This window comes from Astatotilapia calliptera, chromosome 1, assembly GCF_900246225.1.
Source record: "Astatotilapia calliptera chromosome 1, fAstCal1.2, whole genome shotgun sequence".
NCBI classification, from domain to species: Eukaryota; Metazoa; Chordata; class Actinopteri; order Cichliformes; family Cichlidae; genus Astatotilapia; species Astatotilapia calliptera.
The window spans coordinates 30,660,647-30,679,205 of NC_039302.1; the positions used below are offsets into that span (position 1 = coordinate 30,660,647).

The 18,559-nt window shown below is 38.6% G+C and overlaps 2 protein-coding genes across 3 annotated transcripts; both read right to left on the minus strand.

Annotated features, from left to right (window-relative positions):
• Nucleotides 1-1,340: 1,340 nt before the first annotated feature.
• ss18l2 (ss18, like 2) lies at nt 1,341-2,889 on the minus strand. The gene is made up of 4 exons (XM_026170493.1): nt 2,393-2,889; nt 1,985-2,061; nt 1,817-1,901; nt 1,341-1,728 (listed from the first exon to the last, which is right to left on the minus strand). The coding sequence occupies exons 1-4, from the start codon at nt 2,459-2,461 to the stop codon at nt 1,666-1,668; spliced, it is 294 nt and encodes a 97-aa protein (XP_026026278.1). The 5' UTR covers nt 2,462-2,889; the 3' UTR covers nt 1,341-1,665.
• A 3,664-nt stretch (nt 2,890-6,553) lies between these two features.
• lsm14ab (LSM14A mRNA processing body assembly factor b) lies at nt 6,554-16,734 on the minus strand. 2 transcript variants are annotated; one of them, XM_026174081.1, is made up of 9 exons: nt 16,362-16,734; nt 15,581-15,756; nt 14,586-14,736; nt 12,372-12,554; nt 11,811-11,891; nt 11,337-11,516; nt 11,068-11,215; nt 8,848-9,088; nt 6,554-8,384 (listed from the first exon to the last, which is right to left on the minus strand). In XM_026174081.1, the coding sequence occupies exons 1-9, from the start codon at nt 16,483-16,485 to the stop codon at nt 8,361-8,363; spliced, it is 1,308 nt and encodes a 435-aa protein (XP_026029866.1). In that variant the 5' UTR covers nt 16,486-16,734; the 3' UTR covers nt 6,554-8,360. The 2 variants fall into 2 exon arrangements, with proteins under 2 accessions (XP_026029866.1, XP_026029874.1); XM_026174089.1 differs by having other exon boundaries at nt 15,593-15,756; nt 16,362-16,733.
• Between the last annotated feature and the right edge of the window lie 1,825 nt (nt 16,735-18,559).

The window sequence follows — 18,559 nt, forward strand, 5'->3', positions numbered from 1 at the left end:
TACATATAAATATATATCTTTTTATAGTTAATGTGCTTTGCACAATCAAGATATAGGGTTTGTTGCTTTTTGTCTGTGTTATCTCCCTAACTGTTGCAGCCTTTTTTAAGACATCAGTACAGACCTTGGACTGTAACTGTTAGCTTCTCAGCTGTGTCAAATGGTTTACTAGTGGCTTCTAAAAAAAACACAAAAAAAGAGAAAAATAATAATAAAAACATGTTGCCCTGATAGAAGATATGAAGGGGGGCTGCTTGGCTTATGTTGCTTATTGTTCTCTTGAGCTGGCAACTGAATCTTTCCAAGTGTACCAGCAATGCAAAAAATAAATAAAAATAACTAGCAATTCAAAATGCTGTTGTTTTTTTAAATTTTTTATTTTTTTTTTAAACATAAGTCTCTTGCTGGTTTTCATTTTTTTCCTCCCGCTTACTTCACCTATCGTCTGCTTTTTATCTGGGCCTGGATTACAGGGACTGCAGTCTAAACAGACCTCCTCCTCCACAGCTGTGTGCTCCAGCGCCAAATGGAGAAAACACACAGCCATTCCTAAGCCAGGCAAAAGATATCTCTCCAGCATGTCCAAGACACAAAACAAGACAAGGAAGCTTTCTTAATCGAGATACAGTTGACCCTCAAAATTTGCGGGGGTTACATTCCTTTAAAAAACTGCAAATTCTGGATGTGGTTCAAAAAAAGCCTTTTTTTTTTCTTTTTTTTTAAATTTAAGGTTAGTTTAAACCCTAAATATGCTTTTGTGTGGCGTCTTATGGCTTTTAGAACAAAACGAACAACATGCAGATAGCTACACGCAGAGATGCATTAAGGAGAGCTGAATTACGCTCTCGGATTGGCTACTTTCTGCCTCTGAATGGTATCTCACCATCTCAAACAAAGATATCCTCTGAAACAAAACTGCAACTTTGTGGGGGAATACTGTAGCCTGTGTTGTTAGTTTCTGTATAATGTAACTTGGATATATGTAGGTGTGGTAGCTTTCAAGTTGTAGCTCAAGGCCTCAGAGAGGAAAGAAAAACAGCTGGGGTGTTCTAAACCAGAGTGATAAAAGATGCTCCTGCTGAAAGCATTTAAGTGGATGTGAACTCTACACCTCAGGTTTACTATAACTGCAAGCCCTTGTGAAACCCTACACCTGATGTGCCCCTTCCTTATAAATTTAAGTACCTAGTGCTGTTAACACACCTTTCACAGATATGAATGCTGAGGAAGGTGTTGGGTTGACTATAGGTTGTACAGATTCTGCAGAATAATTCAGGCGTAACAGGGGAATAGTGTGCATCAATACAATATAAAATCTGAAGAGACAAAAAGCACTCATGACTAGTGCAAATAAAATTTTATTTTGTTTCCAATTTTGTCCGCAGATATCCAGCTCGACCCTGAAATGGTTTACGTCACTGAAAACGGTTCATACTGAAAACATTTTTTTTGTTGTGAGATCATTCTCGACTGGCAGGGTGCTTTGAGAGGGCATTTTCTGCCAAGGCTAGAGACCTTTTTCCTGACAAATAACAGGAGGTGGATCCTTTGCTTTCATCTCCAAGTTTTGTGAACTCCACCTTGGCAGTTTCTGTGCAATTATGCTGTCAAATGACCACAATCACATGCTTCTGAGGAAGAATGCAGCTGTCACAGAAACTGCAATCAGCTGCCCTCTGTGTGCCCATTCACAGCTGCTGCTGAAGCTGATGTGTCATTAGATGTGCACTAGAAACGAAGACAATAATAGAGCATTAGAAACAAGCCACCTCCATCCTCATTATTACTGCTGCTTCTGTGTCTGGGCTGTGTTTACATTTGATGTGGAAGCTGCACTGTCGGGACTTGCATCAGCTATGGTTGCCAGGTAGACAATGTTGCGATGCAGAATCTGTTGGTATCTGTTGGAAAATGGAAAAAAATAAATAACAACACTATGAAGTCAATCAACAGCATTAGTGGAGGAGAGGTTCGTGTAACTTACTGCACACACTCGACCGCGCGTCCTTTCTGCATGTACTCTGTAATGCATCTGATCAGTTGATCGTTTTCATCCAGTAACTGGAACAAAGCAGAGAATCCGGCAGGACCAGAGAGAAATTTAGAGAGCGTAAAGCCACTTACAGCAAAAAATGACAAAGGTTTTCACGGAGTATTGAACCATGTTAATTAGATAAGGCCCTACCACAACCACTTTTAACATTTTTTCTAAACCCGTCACCGGGACAAGTCCGTGTAAAAAGTCAACAGCCAAATGCGAAAAGGTTACCAATTTCCCCCCCAAATAAGGGTGAACGTATAAACCTGTTAGCAAGCTAATTGCTAATCCAAGAACGATCGAGTCATAAAAACAACGTAAAAGCTTCTAAAATATACGTTCTTGGTGTCTTACCCTCTGTATCGTCTCTTGGTTGACTGTAGCTTTTCCTCTGAGTTTCTTTGGTACAAACACAATCGACATGTTTAATTTAATCCTACTACAACGATTTCGCTTTTACGACGCCAGCTGACCGGAGAGCTTCTTCTTCGTGGGACGTATTATGTTCGACTCACACACGGGGAGGCAGGCACAGCCCAGCGGCCGAGGGAAACGTCAGTGGCGGGAGCCGACCAAAGATGATATGTGCAGAAAGATGGAGCACTCCATTGCATCGAAGGCTGAACGCTAGATTAAAGAAGCTCGTTTCCGCCACTGAAAAGACGTACTATCGCATTGTTTAAAAAAAATTAGATAACCTAAAAATTGTAGTTTTTAAGTCGAACTTTAAATAAATTAATTGAAATTTTGACTTAGGAATCCCCAAGTTTGTTGCAGGTTTTGATAGATTAACAATAAACTGGGGAGGAACTGTCAGGTGTTCAGCTTGATAAAGATGTCTTTCACGTGCATGTGTGTGTATTTGCATATACACTCATTTGATTAGGTACTAGTGATGGGATTTCCGGCTCTTTCGGCTTGGCTCACTAAAAAGAGTCGGATTTTTCGGCTCCCAACTGGCTCTTCAGGTTGTTTTGTTGCTTTAATTAATTTATTATTAACAATAATATAAAATTATGCACAAAAGGAATTACTAATGTAAAAAAAAGTGGTTTTATTTATATATATTTATATATAAATATATGCGGTGGCCCCTAGAGACAAAGCACATACACGTAAAAACTCCAAAAAGCATGTACAAATTCCAAAACACATTTCTAGCGTTAACTGACCTTCCAAAACAGAGCTACCTAGATCACTTAAATTGCACAATTGAAAGCATATGTGTATTGTTTGTGTATTTATACACAAGCATTCATATATATTCAAATAATTTAAAAAAAATGTTCATTTACCTGTTACTACCACACACCAAATCCGTTCGTTGGTACTTCCTGGCTTGTGTAGCCACTAGGTAACAAAAGCTCAACACTGCGCCTAGCTTTCTGGAGCACTTCTGTTGTCTTTTGTAAATGTCTTGGAGTTTGTACGTGCTTCTGAGTTTTTAAGTGTTTTAGAGTGTGTACGTGCTTCGGAGTTTGTACGTGCTATGGAGTTTTTAAGTGTTTTGGAGTTTTTACGTGTTTTGGAGTTTGTATGTGCTTTGTCTCTAGGGGGCCACCATAAATATACTTTTATTTATTCACTCCACATAAAATATAATAAATAAATCATGTAATACAAAAAACAACTATTCACATTTCAATTTTTAACTATTTAAATTTTCAGCTTTTTCCTTTTAAACAAATTTTAAGTGAAACAACACAAAACACTGCAAACCACAACACAGTTAAATATAAATTAAATTATGAAAACAAAAAGAAGATGCATATTCTCTCTCATATGGGCCTGCATGAATAAACTTTTTGAATCCTTTATCATCTGCAACTGAAAATAGTTGTGGATGATTAGTATACCTTTCTAATGTGACGTTGTTGTCCCTGGCTCTCTTTCTTTCTCTCTCCCTCCAGCTCTGTTCCTGTGCTACTGAGAGTGTAACTACCGCCCCTCCCCCCCTCTTCCCAGCGCAAAGCACAAGGCTCGCGTGCAGAGTGAAGCGGAAAAAAGTGCAAGAGAGAGGCTGAGAGACAGAAGGAAAAAAACCAAGATTCCCAATAAGGAGCCGGCTCGAGTCGTTCACTTCAAAGAATCGGCTCTAAGAGCCGTTTCGTTCGCGACCGACACATCACTATTAGGTATGCCTGATCCACTGTTTGTTTACCAAATATGTAACTAACACACACACACACACACACACACACACACACACACACACACACACACAAAACAAAGACACACTTTAGAATGCTTGAACGCTCCTTGATAGGACCTACATGTGATATATTATAGTGCTTAAAAGGACCTTGAACTGACAGCAACCAAGAAAACATTGGAAAAGTTTTGATAGAGTTTTACAACAACAACCAAAACCATTTTCAAACGTTTCTCACCAATTTAAGAGCAAAAAAACACATTTCACCATGTCATGTGAAATATTTGAAGGGCACATTTTGGGAAACCACTACAAGGTAGAAGCTTTTCTTGGAGAAGGCACCTTTGGTCTCGTAACCAAATGTCAAAATACAAAAACCAAGCAAGCAGTGGCTATTAAAATCAACAAGAGCAAACCTGAAATTTTGCAACAGGCAAGGTGGCAGGTATGTCCTCTGTGTGCAGCGATTCCTGGTACCATTGTGCAGACGATTTGGTATAGAGCACCCGAAGTTATGCTTCATATTCCATATAATGAAGCAATTGACATGTGGCCTCTGAGCCGGCTAGCTGTGGAGCTTGCTACAGGGTTGCCACTCTACCCTGGGAAAATGGATTATGATGTTTTAAAATCCATCACAGACACTCAGGGCCAGCCACCAGACTATATTCTAGACTGTAGCATGGCCACAGAATATTATTTCAGAAAAAACGACCACAGCGAACAGCGCTGGACATTTAAGACAGAAGAGCAATTTCAGTATGAGACAGGATACCAATCCAAGGACACTCGACATATAACACTGCAGCATCTTGATGACCTCAAACGAGTAATCACAGTTAGAACAGGACCTGAAAGTGGCACAGATTTATTGGTCAGCCTGATTAAACAGATGTTGGCCTTGCTTGCAAACCAGCGCATCAAACCCTTGGAGGTTCTCAAGCATCCCTTTTTTGACCCTGGCCTGAGAGTTCCCCCTGCATTAAAATGAGGAGCAGAGGGGGACACAAGTCTCCAGCATTGCTTCTTTGACCCCAGACAAAAGTGACAAAACCACAAGTAGGGGTTGGAAAAGGTAATCAACAGCAGAAATACAGTGCAAACAATGCAAATCCAATACTCCTTTAAACCTGATAACAACAGCTTAATATTTTAACAAAAAAATAATCAACTTTCTCCAATATTTATCACCTTGGCTTTTTTTTTTTTTTTAAATTTTCACTCCCTCCACCCCAACCAGTCACGGCAGATGGCTGTCCCTTCCTGAGCCTGGTTCTGCTGGACATTTCTTCCTATTACAAGGGAGTTTTTTCTCCCCACTGTAACTTAATGCTTGCTCATAGGGAATCCTCTGATTGTTGGAGTGGCCAATATTGTAGGACAGGGGTCTCAAACTCCAGTCCTCAAGAACTACTGTGCAGGGTGCAGGTTTGACAGGAAGAGTTGGAGTAAGAGAGCCATTGCTAAGAGGTCAGAATAAGGCAGAGAGGCTTGCCTGGGCCATGAAACACCACCATCGGACTACTGAAGACTGGAAGAAGGTATTAGGGACTAATGAATCAAAATTTGAAATCTTCAGTTCATCACTCAGGATCTTTGTACGCTGTCGGGTAGGTGAAAGGATGGTTCCACTGTGTGTGGCATCAACTATCAAACATGGAGGCGGAAGTGTGATGTCTCAGGCTGTTTTGGACCCAAGAGCTTGAAAAAGAAGGAAACTGGACTTGTGTAAATTTGCAAAGATGTTTCATCTCTCATTCGATTTCCCAGGAATAATGTTTAAATTGTAGATCATCCTTTGTTTTATTCTTTATGCTGCTGTAGTAGTAATTTTAATTGCAAGATTAACTGAAATGTCCTAATTACCAAAGAAAGTCATGTCTCAAACCTATCAAGCTGACAGAATCTGACTTTAGATCAGCGGTTTCTGAAACAGCCCAGAGGATCTATATATTTGATATCTACCTAATCAGGTGAGCAGTGGGTGAATATTCTTTTATCATGAATTTTTTTTTATTAAATTTGATCTTTTATTGACCATCGTATCAAAGAAAAGCAAATCTGCATGTGAGTTGTGTGTATTTGCTATGTCAACCATTTTTGCTATTTATTGCTTAATAATGCCAATTGCTGTGCAATAATAATGTAAAGACTCCAAACATGTATCAAATATGAGAAACCGTGTTAAGGCCTTTTTTTTTTTTTTAATGTTCTAATAGGCAAGTTCTTTAAAAATACAACCTTACAGACTGCGCCCGTGAGTGTGTACAGGAACTTCTGCAACAAAGGATGACCTAGATGCAACTCACTGCAGGATTTGTGGGAAAAATGTAGGGTCACGTGGAAAACAAAAAACCAAGACGTAAATCGTACAACTCTTTATTTTACGTAAAAACTCCATTTTGCTTCTCAAGAAAACTATTCCTGTTTTACAATTCCAGTGACTGGAAGCAGTAGCAAACATATGAAAACATGTCAGTTGTGAATCGTTCAGTAATATTTTGTCTCAAATTTAATCCTGCTGATTATTGAGAAAGCCCCTATAGAATGATGCTTTTTACGACTACCATGCAGTGATCGGCTGTCTGTGATTAATCCGGTTAAACGGCCCACTTTCACCTGAACTGTTCTGTTCTAAACAACCAAAGCTACGGGAAAGGATCTATTTCACCTTGTAGTGCTTTTGATACTTGTCTGAAAAGGTAACCTTTTCGTTAAAGGGAGAGCTGTACAAAAACCCACCACTCTGAAGGCACTCCCTAAAGCACTAAATCAGAGCCAAAAAGAAAAAGAGGCATCCCACCACATCCAGTTCTTGTCCCTTTGTTCAAAGTCAATAAAAATAAATTCACTTCAGAGAACAATCACACTGACCACAATGCAACAAGAGCGCTACAAACAAGCTGGAAGGCTGACACCTATCAGCATCGCTGTCATTTGTTTGAACATATGCTTTGAGACATCATTTAATCCACAATATTTCCCATTTTCAGTAAATAATCTGACACAGCTGAGTGTAGTAACAGTAGGGAGGGTGGGGGAGACGACAATTCAGAGGACAACACTGTAAGACAATTCAAAAGTAAGCTGAAATTAACAGAGGACTCCACATGTTTGGGACATTTAACAGGTACTTAAATGATAACACATACTTCTGGCAGACAATCAGTTTAGCTCAAACACGTCATTGTTTTGGGTTTTTTGTCAGTTTTAACCTGTTTAGGTGTCCTTCCCTACAGGAAAAACAAAACACCTTCTACAGATTTTACTAATAATGAATATTTCCTCAAAAAAGGTACAAATAACAGGAAACTGTTAAAAAAAAAAAAATTTAAAAAAAAGAAATACGGCAGTCAACATATACATCTATACCTAATATGCTGTAAACTGCATATATCAAATGAATGGCTGCACTAGGCTGCCAACCTAAAGCTGAAAGAATTCATCTGATTTATGAGGACTGACTGATCTACTTACTGAATACATACGTCTTAAAAACTAGGAGGGACTGGGGTTTTTTTGGTGGGCAATAAATTTGCTGTGGAGCAGGAAGAATAAAATGAGATCAGAATACATTCAGTAAAGTTCAGATTTTTGCTTTTTCAGCTGGCTTTGATCTCACTACATTTGAGAATGAATTAATGAAAAATAAAATGCTTAAAGTCGAGAAAGGATACTGAACACATGCGTCTGAGAGGAGAAAAAAAAAAGAAAGTGCAACAGGTGATGCATTGAATATTGGTGTCAAAGAAATATATCAAACGGAGTCGAGGGGAACTGAAAAAAGATAAAATAAAGCTATCGATCACACCGACTGTGATCCGCTCACAGTATCAGAGGGCACTCTGGATACAGCATTCAATATCAAACAATACTGTAAATTAAGAGAACAAACTCCAAAACATGGTATATTTACACGTGTTCCTGTCCATCCGGTGACTGCTTATCAAACTAATATTTCTGGGGCAAAAAAACTAAACAAAAAACAAAAAGCCTCATTGTGAAGCTGAGAGAGGGAGCGGCACTCTCACTGCCTGAACAGTCCACCGTGGTGCTGGTGACCAACAAGATGTCTTCATTTTTTGTCTGTTGAATGCTGAGAAAATTTGTAGGATGAATATAATTTCATGATGACTGGCTACCATTCATCGTGGATCCATCACTGCAGTACTACGCAGCCACCTTGTTCTCCTTCTGCAAAAATGCAAAACAAAAGTTAATCATTTCTTCCAATCTGCTTTATTTGCTAGGAAAAAAAATACATGTGAGATCTTCAGAGAGCATAAGTGATGGACACAGCCTCGATGACACCTCACTGTTGAGCAAAAATCCTGGTACGATGCCTTAAGATGAACATTTTTGCTGTCATGATAACTGAAGAGCAAAGTCAAATGAAACTGGACTTTCACTCTTAGAATGGCCATATTTTACATAATGAACTTAATGTTTCAGACAATGTCCTTAAACTAGTGAGTTCTAAAGCTCATTGGGAAGGTGCCTACTGATATACTGAGTCTTTGTTGCTCACTGACCCCTACAAGACCACAAGGGTGGCCACTGAACAGAACACAATGCACTAGTAAATTGCAATTTACTTTTCACATCTGGAAGCTAAGTCCATCTTATACCGTCTATAATGAGTTCATAAAGGATTTACCCTGTATTCGAAATCAGAGAAATCCCGGCCTCCTCTGCCACCTCTGAATCCGCCTCTGAATCCAGGTGGAGCACCTCGGGGTGGTCCGAAGGAGCCTCTGCTTACCGGTCGCCCTCTGCCTCCACGAGGCCCCATGAAGCCTCGACCGCGGAAACCACCTCTTCCTCGGTTGTGCCTCAGAGGGATGCCGAATGTCTCAGCGTTCATTCGTCTCTCTTCAGCCCAGGTTGGCCTACGATCCCTGAGACACAGACATCAATAAGGATACAGATTTTTTTTTTTTTTTTTTTAAAGTCACATGAAAATAAATTTACACGACATAAAGCGAGGCATCACAGGCTAACATGAAATTTTTTTTAATCAAAAATTCATTAGAGAGTGAACAAACCAAGCATTAAGAACTAAAAAAAAAAAAAAAGCGGCTGTACATTAGTGAAGTTCCAACTTTGAGCAGATGACAGAACATTAAAAAGTTTGGTTTTTTTTGGATTTTCCTGCACACACGAAAAACCCAAACATCTTTAGTGCTTCAGTGGGCGGCAATGGATGGACTAGTAGCAATTCGGTGTCCCATTCACATGCGAAGCCTCGACTAACATAGAAAAATTCTCCCTTTGGAAAAACCTCTTTCACTTGTTTTATTGAAAGAGATAGAAACAAAAGTCTTTCAGCGTATTGATTAAATACAAAGCATAGTTTATGCAGAGGCAGACTGCAGAATCTCCAGAGGGGCACAAAAAACACAGATTCTGACCTTTTTTTTTTCTCTTAAGTGCAGCTCTACACATCTTTGAAGAACCTTGCTGACAGTTCACATGCCAAATCTGCTTGTTGTGTAAATCTCGATTTTTTATTTTATTTATTTTTTTAATATATAATCTGGCCGGGCTGAAAACACAAGTGTATCTTTTTAAATCTATTATGACTACATGTGAGACTTCACATGAGAGATATAGACGGTGCAACTCTCAGATAAAATGAAGTGCTCTGCGACTTTCTTTTTTCAGTTTCTATTAGGGCTGCTCAATTAATCGAATTTTAATCTCGATTACGATCTGGGCTTTCAACGATCATTAAAAATGACTGAGCCGATTATTAGCCCCTCCCTCGTGCTTTACTCTCGCGCTGCTCCGTGTGGCAAATCGAGCGCACCTCTCTGCATTTTGAACACGTGTCACAACAATTAAGAGCAGCGGTCCCAAACCTTTTTTGCGCCACAGACCGGTTTATGCCCGACAATATTTTCATGGACCGGCCTTTAAGGTGTCGCGGATAAATACAAAATAAAACTAGTACCGGTACCGAAAAAAAAGAAAATTTATTCATAACACACGTGAAAAGACCAAGGAAAACCGAGTAAACGATAAAAACTATAACAAAATAACGCCGAAAACCGATAAAAGCCCTGAAAACTATACATTTCACACCTGAGCCTCAACTCTCGCAACCCGGTACCAAACGACTCACGGACCGGTACCGGTCCGAGGCCCGGGGTTGGGGACCTCTGATTAAGAGGACCCCTGATTAAGAGGACCCGAGAGAAGCTCGGAAAGCTAAGCACAAGTTATTTGGAGAGGAGAGTGACTGCCGTTGATTGAAAAGAGAGGTAAAAAAACAAAAAACAAAAACCTTTAGTGGTGTGGAAACATTATGGGTTCGCGGAGTCAGACGTGACTTAAGTAGACATAGTGTGTAAACTTTGCTACAGTGTCGTAGCTGCACCACAGAGCAACACTGCAAAGTTCACTAAACATAGATGTTTACATTTTTCATATTGCAAACATTTGCACTGTTATCAGTATTTGCACACTATTTTATGACAATCTTTAAAGTCATTATTCAATACATTGTTATTGTTAAATAAATATCGTCAAATAATCGAGATCTCAATTTCAGTGAAAATAATCGTGATTATCATTTTTGCCATAATCGAGCAGCCCGAGTTTCTATTATTCATGTACCAGTCAGAGTTGCAACACCAGTTGTTTAGAAGACTGCAGCAGGTTCACTCTTATCAAAAGTGGTTTTAGATGCCCTGTTTACAGGTCTGGGAAATTTTTCATTGCAGAATATTTAAAATTTGGTTTCCCTTATATTCGCTGAAAATAAATTCTACAGATGCGGTGACAAAACTTAAGTCACTCAAATCTTAACATGCCCTTGTGTAACTAATCCACCACAGAATAGATTAAAAATAAATAAATGGATGTATTGAGGTACCTGGTATCATCACAGGACAGGTTATCAAAGAAGGACTTTGACTTGTCATAGTAGCAGGTATTTATCACAGCCTCCTCTTCCTCAGCAGCACCTTCATTGGCTGGATGCTCTGATTCCTCTCCATTGAGTGCCTTTTCAGTTTTGTCATCTGTAGGAAGAAATGTTGTAAAATCAAACAACTTAAAATGGCAGAAATGTTCACATATGTATCATGGTATATTTAACCTCCAATTTTAGTTGCTGCAGTTTGGAACTTGTTTAAGTGGTACCTTTGAGTTTGAGCTTGTTCTGGAGCTCTTTGTCAATCTCGTCTTTGTGAAACTGGGCGTTGGCAGTCTCAAAGTCAAAGTCTTCGTCAAACTTCACTGTGCCATCCCTGCGCACATTTACTTTGCCTCTGCTGCGGTTTCCTCTTCCACGGCCACGGCGGTTAGAAGACTGAACACCAGCTGAGAAACAACAGAAACAAACTTAAGTATTAAACTTTAAAAAAGAAAAATAGTGCTTCCCACTTGATAAATTACAAAAGTACATTCTGAGGGAACTTTTGAGAATTGGCTGACGTGAAATTAGCCCAAAGCATTTCAGGAAAGGCACTGCCATCCCAACATGAATCCAATAAAGCTTTTCATTATATATTTAAATTTTCAAAGCTGAGTAGCTACAAAATAAAAAAGATGAACACATCAGTAAACAGCAGTAAGTGTTGTGGACATTACTGACTGAAGGTGCAAATTACTCACCACCTTGGCGCTTGTTGGGATCCCGGTTTTCAACTGCACCCTGCTCATTATCTGGCTGCGCTACCTTCGGAACCTCAGGAGCTGAACAGGAAAAGAAAATAGTCATCAATTTAACTTGGCAGGGCTTGGCACTGAGGAAGACAATAATATGAGCTTCAACTGCAGCATGGGTTCAGGTTTATTTGTATTTGTTAAAAAGAATAAATTCAGAAGTTAAACTCTAGTTTTTGGTTCTGTAGAGTAGCCATTACCAAACATAAGATCCAATTCAAACTTTAATCACTTTTGTCATCAAACAAGCCTTACACCTTGTTTATGACTTGCCTGATTAGGCTGATTCTCTATTAACAGCAGTATTTGATAGCCAGTGCTAAATTTTAGTTCTTTCCACACTAACAAGCTGATAATTAAAGACACCAGACAATTTGTATTCTTTACATCCTGTGGCTTTGCATTCTTAAAATAAATAAATAAAATGAATCAACATTACTGATTCTCTTTTGCTCTGTTATGAACTTACTACAAATAACTTTTTAAACCAGCCACAACCTACACTTTTACCTTTTCTCTGCTCCAGGAGGTCTGGAGGCTTCTGGATGCCAGTGGTGGTGGTTCTGGAAGCTGCTGCCCCTGTCTGACTCCGCTGTCCTGCAGGTGGAGCTGGGGCGGATGATGGTGGGGCCTTCACTGACTGTTCCAGGGTGGGACTCTTTCTTATAGAATCCAGCTGGGGACTAGTGCGTCCTGCAAACAAACAAACGGCAATTAGAAGCTGTTCCAAAGTAGCTGCTGTTATGGAGGGGGAAAAAAAAAAAAATTCACATTAAAAGTGTTAAGTGAAAAACATACTGTCCATTAAAGTCCTGCTTGTGAAGGACTCCACAGTGTAAGCATTTCCCTTGTATTTGTAATAGATTTGTGTGCAGTGTAAAACATTTTTGGAGTATTTGTGAGTAAAAGTAACCTTCACCCCAGTCTACTTAAAATATATAATACACGGTAGTAGTGAAGATGATTCTGTCAGAGCTGAATGATAAGCTTCAGCTACTCACACACTTCCATTTTACTGGCAGTGGATGACACAGATGTTCACTGACAAAAAGGTAAAAATCCAATCTGTACATTTAGAGAAAAAATCTTCACCAGTTTATTAGAAGTATGATGCATAACTGTCTTTGCGGTTTCCAGTTCAAAACACAATAGGGATCAGGTGTGTAGCAGGAAACTCAAAGCAGCATGCAGCTGTGCTCTATTCAAATGAGCAGGAATCAGGTGTTGCTCCAAATTTGCTTGAGAAACAGATGTTTAGCTTGTCTGAGGTCACTACGTAGCATTTAGACAGATATCAGCAATGAAAGATTTAACTGCATCTGCTACATTTCCATCCAAGAGAGTGTTTGGACAGGTTTGAACTTGAAAAACCTAATGCTTTTTAATGTGGTTTAGGGCTGCTCGATTATGGCAAAAATGATAATCACGATTATTTTCACTGAAATTGAGATCGCGATTATTTGACGATATTTATTTAACCCTTTAAGACCTACTATAGAACCAAGTCCACCAGAGCTTATATTATTTTTTTTACATGTTGTAGTGCCATTTGTGGGAGCATTTCAAGTTGCTAAATAACTGTTATAGCCCATATTTTAATAATATGTATGCATTAAGTCCATAGTAACTACATTAATTGCAAAAAAGTGCAATAAACTACAAAAAAATTTATATTGTTTTTTTTTGTTTTTTTACATATATTTCTACTTGGAGAAATTTAAGAGGTTTATCCCTCAAAACTTTAAATACAAAAAAGTTGCAAAAAATAGTTTACAACAACAGGAAATTTATTTTGAGTGTCTTCAGTTTTATCTTGGAGATACATCAATTTTTATATACTGCAGGAAAAACAAAAAAAACAATCCTATGATGCAAATTTGCAAAGAAAACAGCAGGTGCATCAAAATAAACTATTTCCAGCAGTGCAAGCATCCCAGAAACTATTCAGAAAAGTCAAACATGACCAGTAGAGGTTTTTAAGGCCTACAAGTAAAAAACTACATTTCCGCGAAAATGACGTCACTTCCGGTTTCGGCCAGGAAATGGCGGACATGCGACAGTTCGCGCTGACGTCTGTTTCACTGTGGGAAGTGTTACGAACAGCTGATCGGATCGGCAAAGCGTGTTTCTGGAATATTATGTTTTTGTTCCTGCAAGCGCTTTTTATGCAATTTTTGCAAAGCTTTATGTGGAAGGAAACCGTGACAGAGGACAAGCTGATGGCACAAGATGTAAGTAGAACTCCTCCGGTTTCATATGCAAAACAAATTATTGCGCTAGCTTACGTGGTTCAGGTTCTACAGGGATTTAAAAATAGTTACACAAAGCGGAGCATGCTGCTCTGACCGGATTTAAAGGGTTAACAATGACTTTAAAAAATAATATAAAATAGTGTGCAACACCACTGAAGTCTTTTTTTTACCTCTCTTTTCAACCAACAGCAGTCACTCTCCTCTCCAAATAACTTCTGCTTAGCTTTCCGAGCTTCCCTCGGGTCCTCTTAATCAGCGGTCTCCAACCTTTTTTGCGCCACGGACCGGTTTATGCCCGACAATATTTTCACGGACCGGCCTTTAAGGTGTCGTGGATAAATGAGGGAGGGGCTAATAATCGGCTCAGTCATTTTTAATGATCGTTGAAAGCCCAGATCGTAATCGTGATTAAAATTCGATTAATTGAGCAGCCCTAATGTGGTTGATTTGCTTATTTCACACAGCTCCTTACCAACTGCTCCAGTAGATCCAAACTGTTGAGAACCAATGGGTGCAACACCAAACTGGCTGTATGATGGGGCAGGAGCCCTGCTGAAAGGTGCATAGGACCCAGGAGCCTGGAATGATGGAGGTGCTGCAGCACTTGAGGATCCAATTGATGACTAGACAAACAAATATACATCCAGTTAAAAACATTACAAGACTTTTAAACATAGCTGTTGACCATGACTGAAAATACTATGATACGATTATAAATGTCTGATGCCTACATTTCAAAACAACAAATAACACAAAATGAATGGGCAACTGTTGGTTGGACACAAAGCTGTTAATAAACCTATGTACATCTTAGAAAGTGTTATCTAGAAGATAGATAAGATACCATATCTAGAAGGAAAAAGGCCTGACTCTACTTTGAATACACTTTATTTTAACAGACTCCTTTGTTTGTGAATCTGGTTTTCAGGGCTTCTACAACAAGTGGTCACTTTATTTTTTTGTTGTTTATTGTATTTTCTAATTGGTTTCTTTATTTTCTTAAAATGTGCAATAATTAAAAACATTGATAATCACTTATTTTCTGTAACAAAGAAAGAAAAAGCAGTAAAACAATAGTTGTCACTTTCTACCTGAATTTCTTTATAGTTGATCCTTGTAATACACAGGTGTTTGAAATAATGTTAACGATGGCCCTACAGCAAAGTTCCTTTAAAGCAAGCTTTGCAACTCAAAATGCCACTAGGCAATTATTTCAGTAATTATTTTGAATGATTACCTCAATTGCTATTATTTAATTATAAAATCACACACACAAAAACTCTACATACAGAATAATTAGTGAGTGTCTCTCCCTTATATATATATAATTTCCCCCAGGGATCAATAAAGTATTCTGATTCTGATTCTTATGTCTCAATAAAGCCATGCCTGTGCCACCATGAGCTAGCATACAAGAAGCCTTAAAGAAAAGCCTTTATACAGCTGTTTTATAGTAATGGAACGCACCAATTGACTTACTTGGACTATGGCAGGGTCCTGCGGCAGGGCACTGGTGGCTTTTGGTGGCTCACAAACTGTTAGGTCTTTAATATCACTTCCTCGGAAGATGATGTACTCAAAGACCTCATCCCGAGGAGGAATAGGCCTGTCAGTGGGCCGATCCTCAGTGCCAAAGGAGCGAACTGTAGGGAAAACTCACAGGTTAACTTACACGACTTTACTTTTATTAATTAAGGAGGAGAATTTCCTTGCGTTAAGAACAAACACTGTTGACTTCACATTAACTTTCAATGTTAGAACTGAATATTATGAATTAGCGTTGGAATAAAGACTAAAGAAAACAGACGCCTCAAGTTATATCAATTTTTGTTAACCACATTGTTCAAAATAAATTCCACATAATATGAGCTCGAGATAAAGTTAGTACTCTTCCCATACGCACAGTCTACCAGGTCTTAGCGATACTGTCAGACAAGAGTATTATAATCAGAGTTTCTAAAACGCATGTTAAAAAATAAACACTAAAAAGATCCAATAAGCCGCAATTAATGCTTTAACAAGGTATATCTGGTGGTAATTATGTGTCACTTGGTGCACATCATTTGACTTTACCACAATTACAACGTAAACAAAGGACTACAGCGCTTAACTATAGCGCCAGTTAGCTCTGTTGGCTAACTAAAAAGCTAACCAACAAAGCCAAATACCCTAAAAATGCTGTTCTCCTTCGCTTAACACTTTTACGCTCTTTGAGTCTTGTATTCCCTCTCTGTGTGCCTTAACTTACCTTTAGCGAGAGCTACAGTCGAGTTTTCTGTGTCAATCGTGTACAAAATTCCTTCATAGCGGATCTCGGCCTTGGAGATGAGGCTAATTTTGCTGCCGAGGTACGGTGTCCCTCCTCCGCTCATCTTCGTCCTTTAACTTTATTTACACGCGTACTTCCGAAGAAAACGTTTTGTGTCACACGAAGCGTCGGATGCGTTCTTTTCAGACCTGCAGTTCTCAGACTACATAACACATATCGTCAAACGACACTATGAATCCCGCTCGCAACTGATCTCTACCACGACATGGCCGTTTTCATTTTCCTTCCCCTGCCGCAAAGGATTTTGGGAGATAGGTAGAGGCCTAATCAACTAAAGTCGCCTCCTTTTCCTCTTCCATCCCTTCCACTGTTTCCTTTGCTTACAAATAGAAACGAATGATGTGACAAATATATTTTTAGCGGTACTAACATTTTCGATACAGTTTTGGCTTTTATTTTGTAATTATTATAATAACATTTCCTCAAAGGGATTAAATAAGTCACTAAATAAGGATACTTAATACAGGTTTGAAATTTAACCACACAATAATCTCACGATATTACACGAGATTACATCTGGAGGTTTAGAGCAGAAAATTTCGCAGCCATTAAACAGTCTACATTTTTTACGTGTCTCCCACAGCTGTGATGACGCTGTCCCTGCAAGGCAGTTCATTTTAAATGAAAAATAATAACAACGGTTATTTTTATTTTAACGTCAATGTCTTTAGGCAGAGGCTTCTGAGCAGTTATAGTTAGGCTAACTCAAACTAAATACTAATTGTGAAAACATTTTTACTTAACCACAAATAAACAAATAAACAAAAATCTAGATATCTTAAAATAATCAGAATAAATAAAAAACAAAAAACAAAAATAAAGTAAAAAAACACCCCCCCAAAAAAAGGAAATGTCTTTAGCTTTAGCGTTTGATATTATGCCAATAAAACTGAAACTAGTTATTCCCTGGCCAAACAAATTCATAGTAATGTCGTGGTGATGTAATGTTGCAGTGTTGTGATTTATATTAAAAAATAATGCTTTCAGTTAAATTGAAGATAAGATAAGATAAGATAACCTTTATTAGTCCCACATGTGGGAAATTTGTTTTGTCACAGCAGGAAGTGGACAGTGCAAAAGTTATGACGCAAAAATTAGAATACAATAAGAATAAATACAGTACACAGCTGTACAGAATAGAATAAAATAATATACTATATACAGTAGAATAAAATAGAATAAAAATATACAATAAGATAAAAATAGAATACGAATGCTATATACAACTGAGTAAAAATACAACGATGCCAGAAAAGATTATTGCACTTAGTGTTATTGCACATGTGTGGATGTGTGTTTGTTCAGTTAAAGTCTTTGTTGTGGAGTCTGACAGCAGTGGGGAGGAAAGACCTGCGAAATCTCTCCGTCCCACACCGTGGGTGCCGCAGTCTCCCACTGAAGGGGCTGCTCAGTGCTGTCACAGTCTGCTGCATGGGGTGGGAGACGTTGTCCAACAGGGATGACAGCTTAGCCGCCATTCTCCTGTCACTCACCACCTCCACTGGGTCCAGAGGGCATCCTAGAACAGAGCTGGCCCTTCGGATCACCCTGTTCAGTCTCTTCCTGTCCCCAGCAGAGATGCTGCCGCCCCAGCAGACCACACCATAAAAGATAGCAGAAGCCACCACAGAGTCATAGAAGGTCTTCAGGAGTGGGCCCTCCACCCCAAACGACCTGAGTCTCCGCAGCAGGTACAGCCTGCTCTGCCCTTTCCTGTAGAGGGCGTCTGAGTTATGAGTCCAGTCCAGTCTGAAGTTATTTAACGTTACTTATTGGGTGTTTTGTCTTGTTTTGGCAGAACATAAACTGTAGCTATAACTGTACAAAATGTACAAACATTTCAAAAAATTATAAGAAAAAAAACTCCATAATTATTGCTTATAATATTATTATTTTAGTATTTAACTTTAAATATTACTGTACTTTTTACTAAAATTACTGTACTGTACTTAATATAATATACAACTTATTACAATCTTTCAATCTACAACAATCAAATACAGCTACCATATATATAAATATTTTTAAATTTTTATGGTCATTGTTGTTGTTATTTTAACTACTATAACAAAAATATTCCCAATTATTCCTGATTCTTTTCTCATAATGTCATTTCA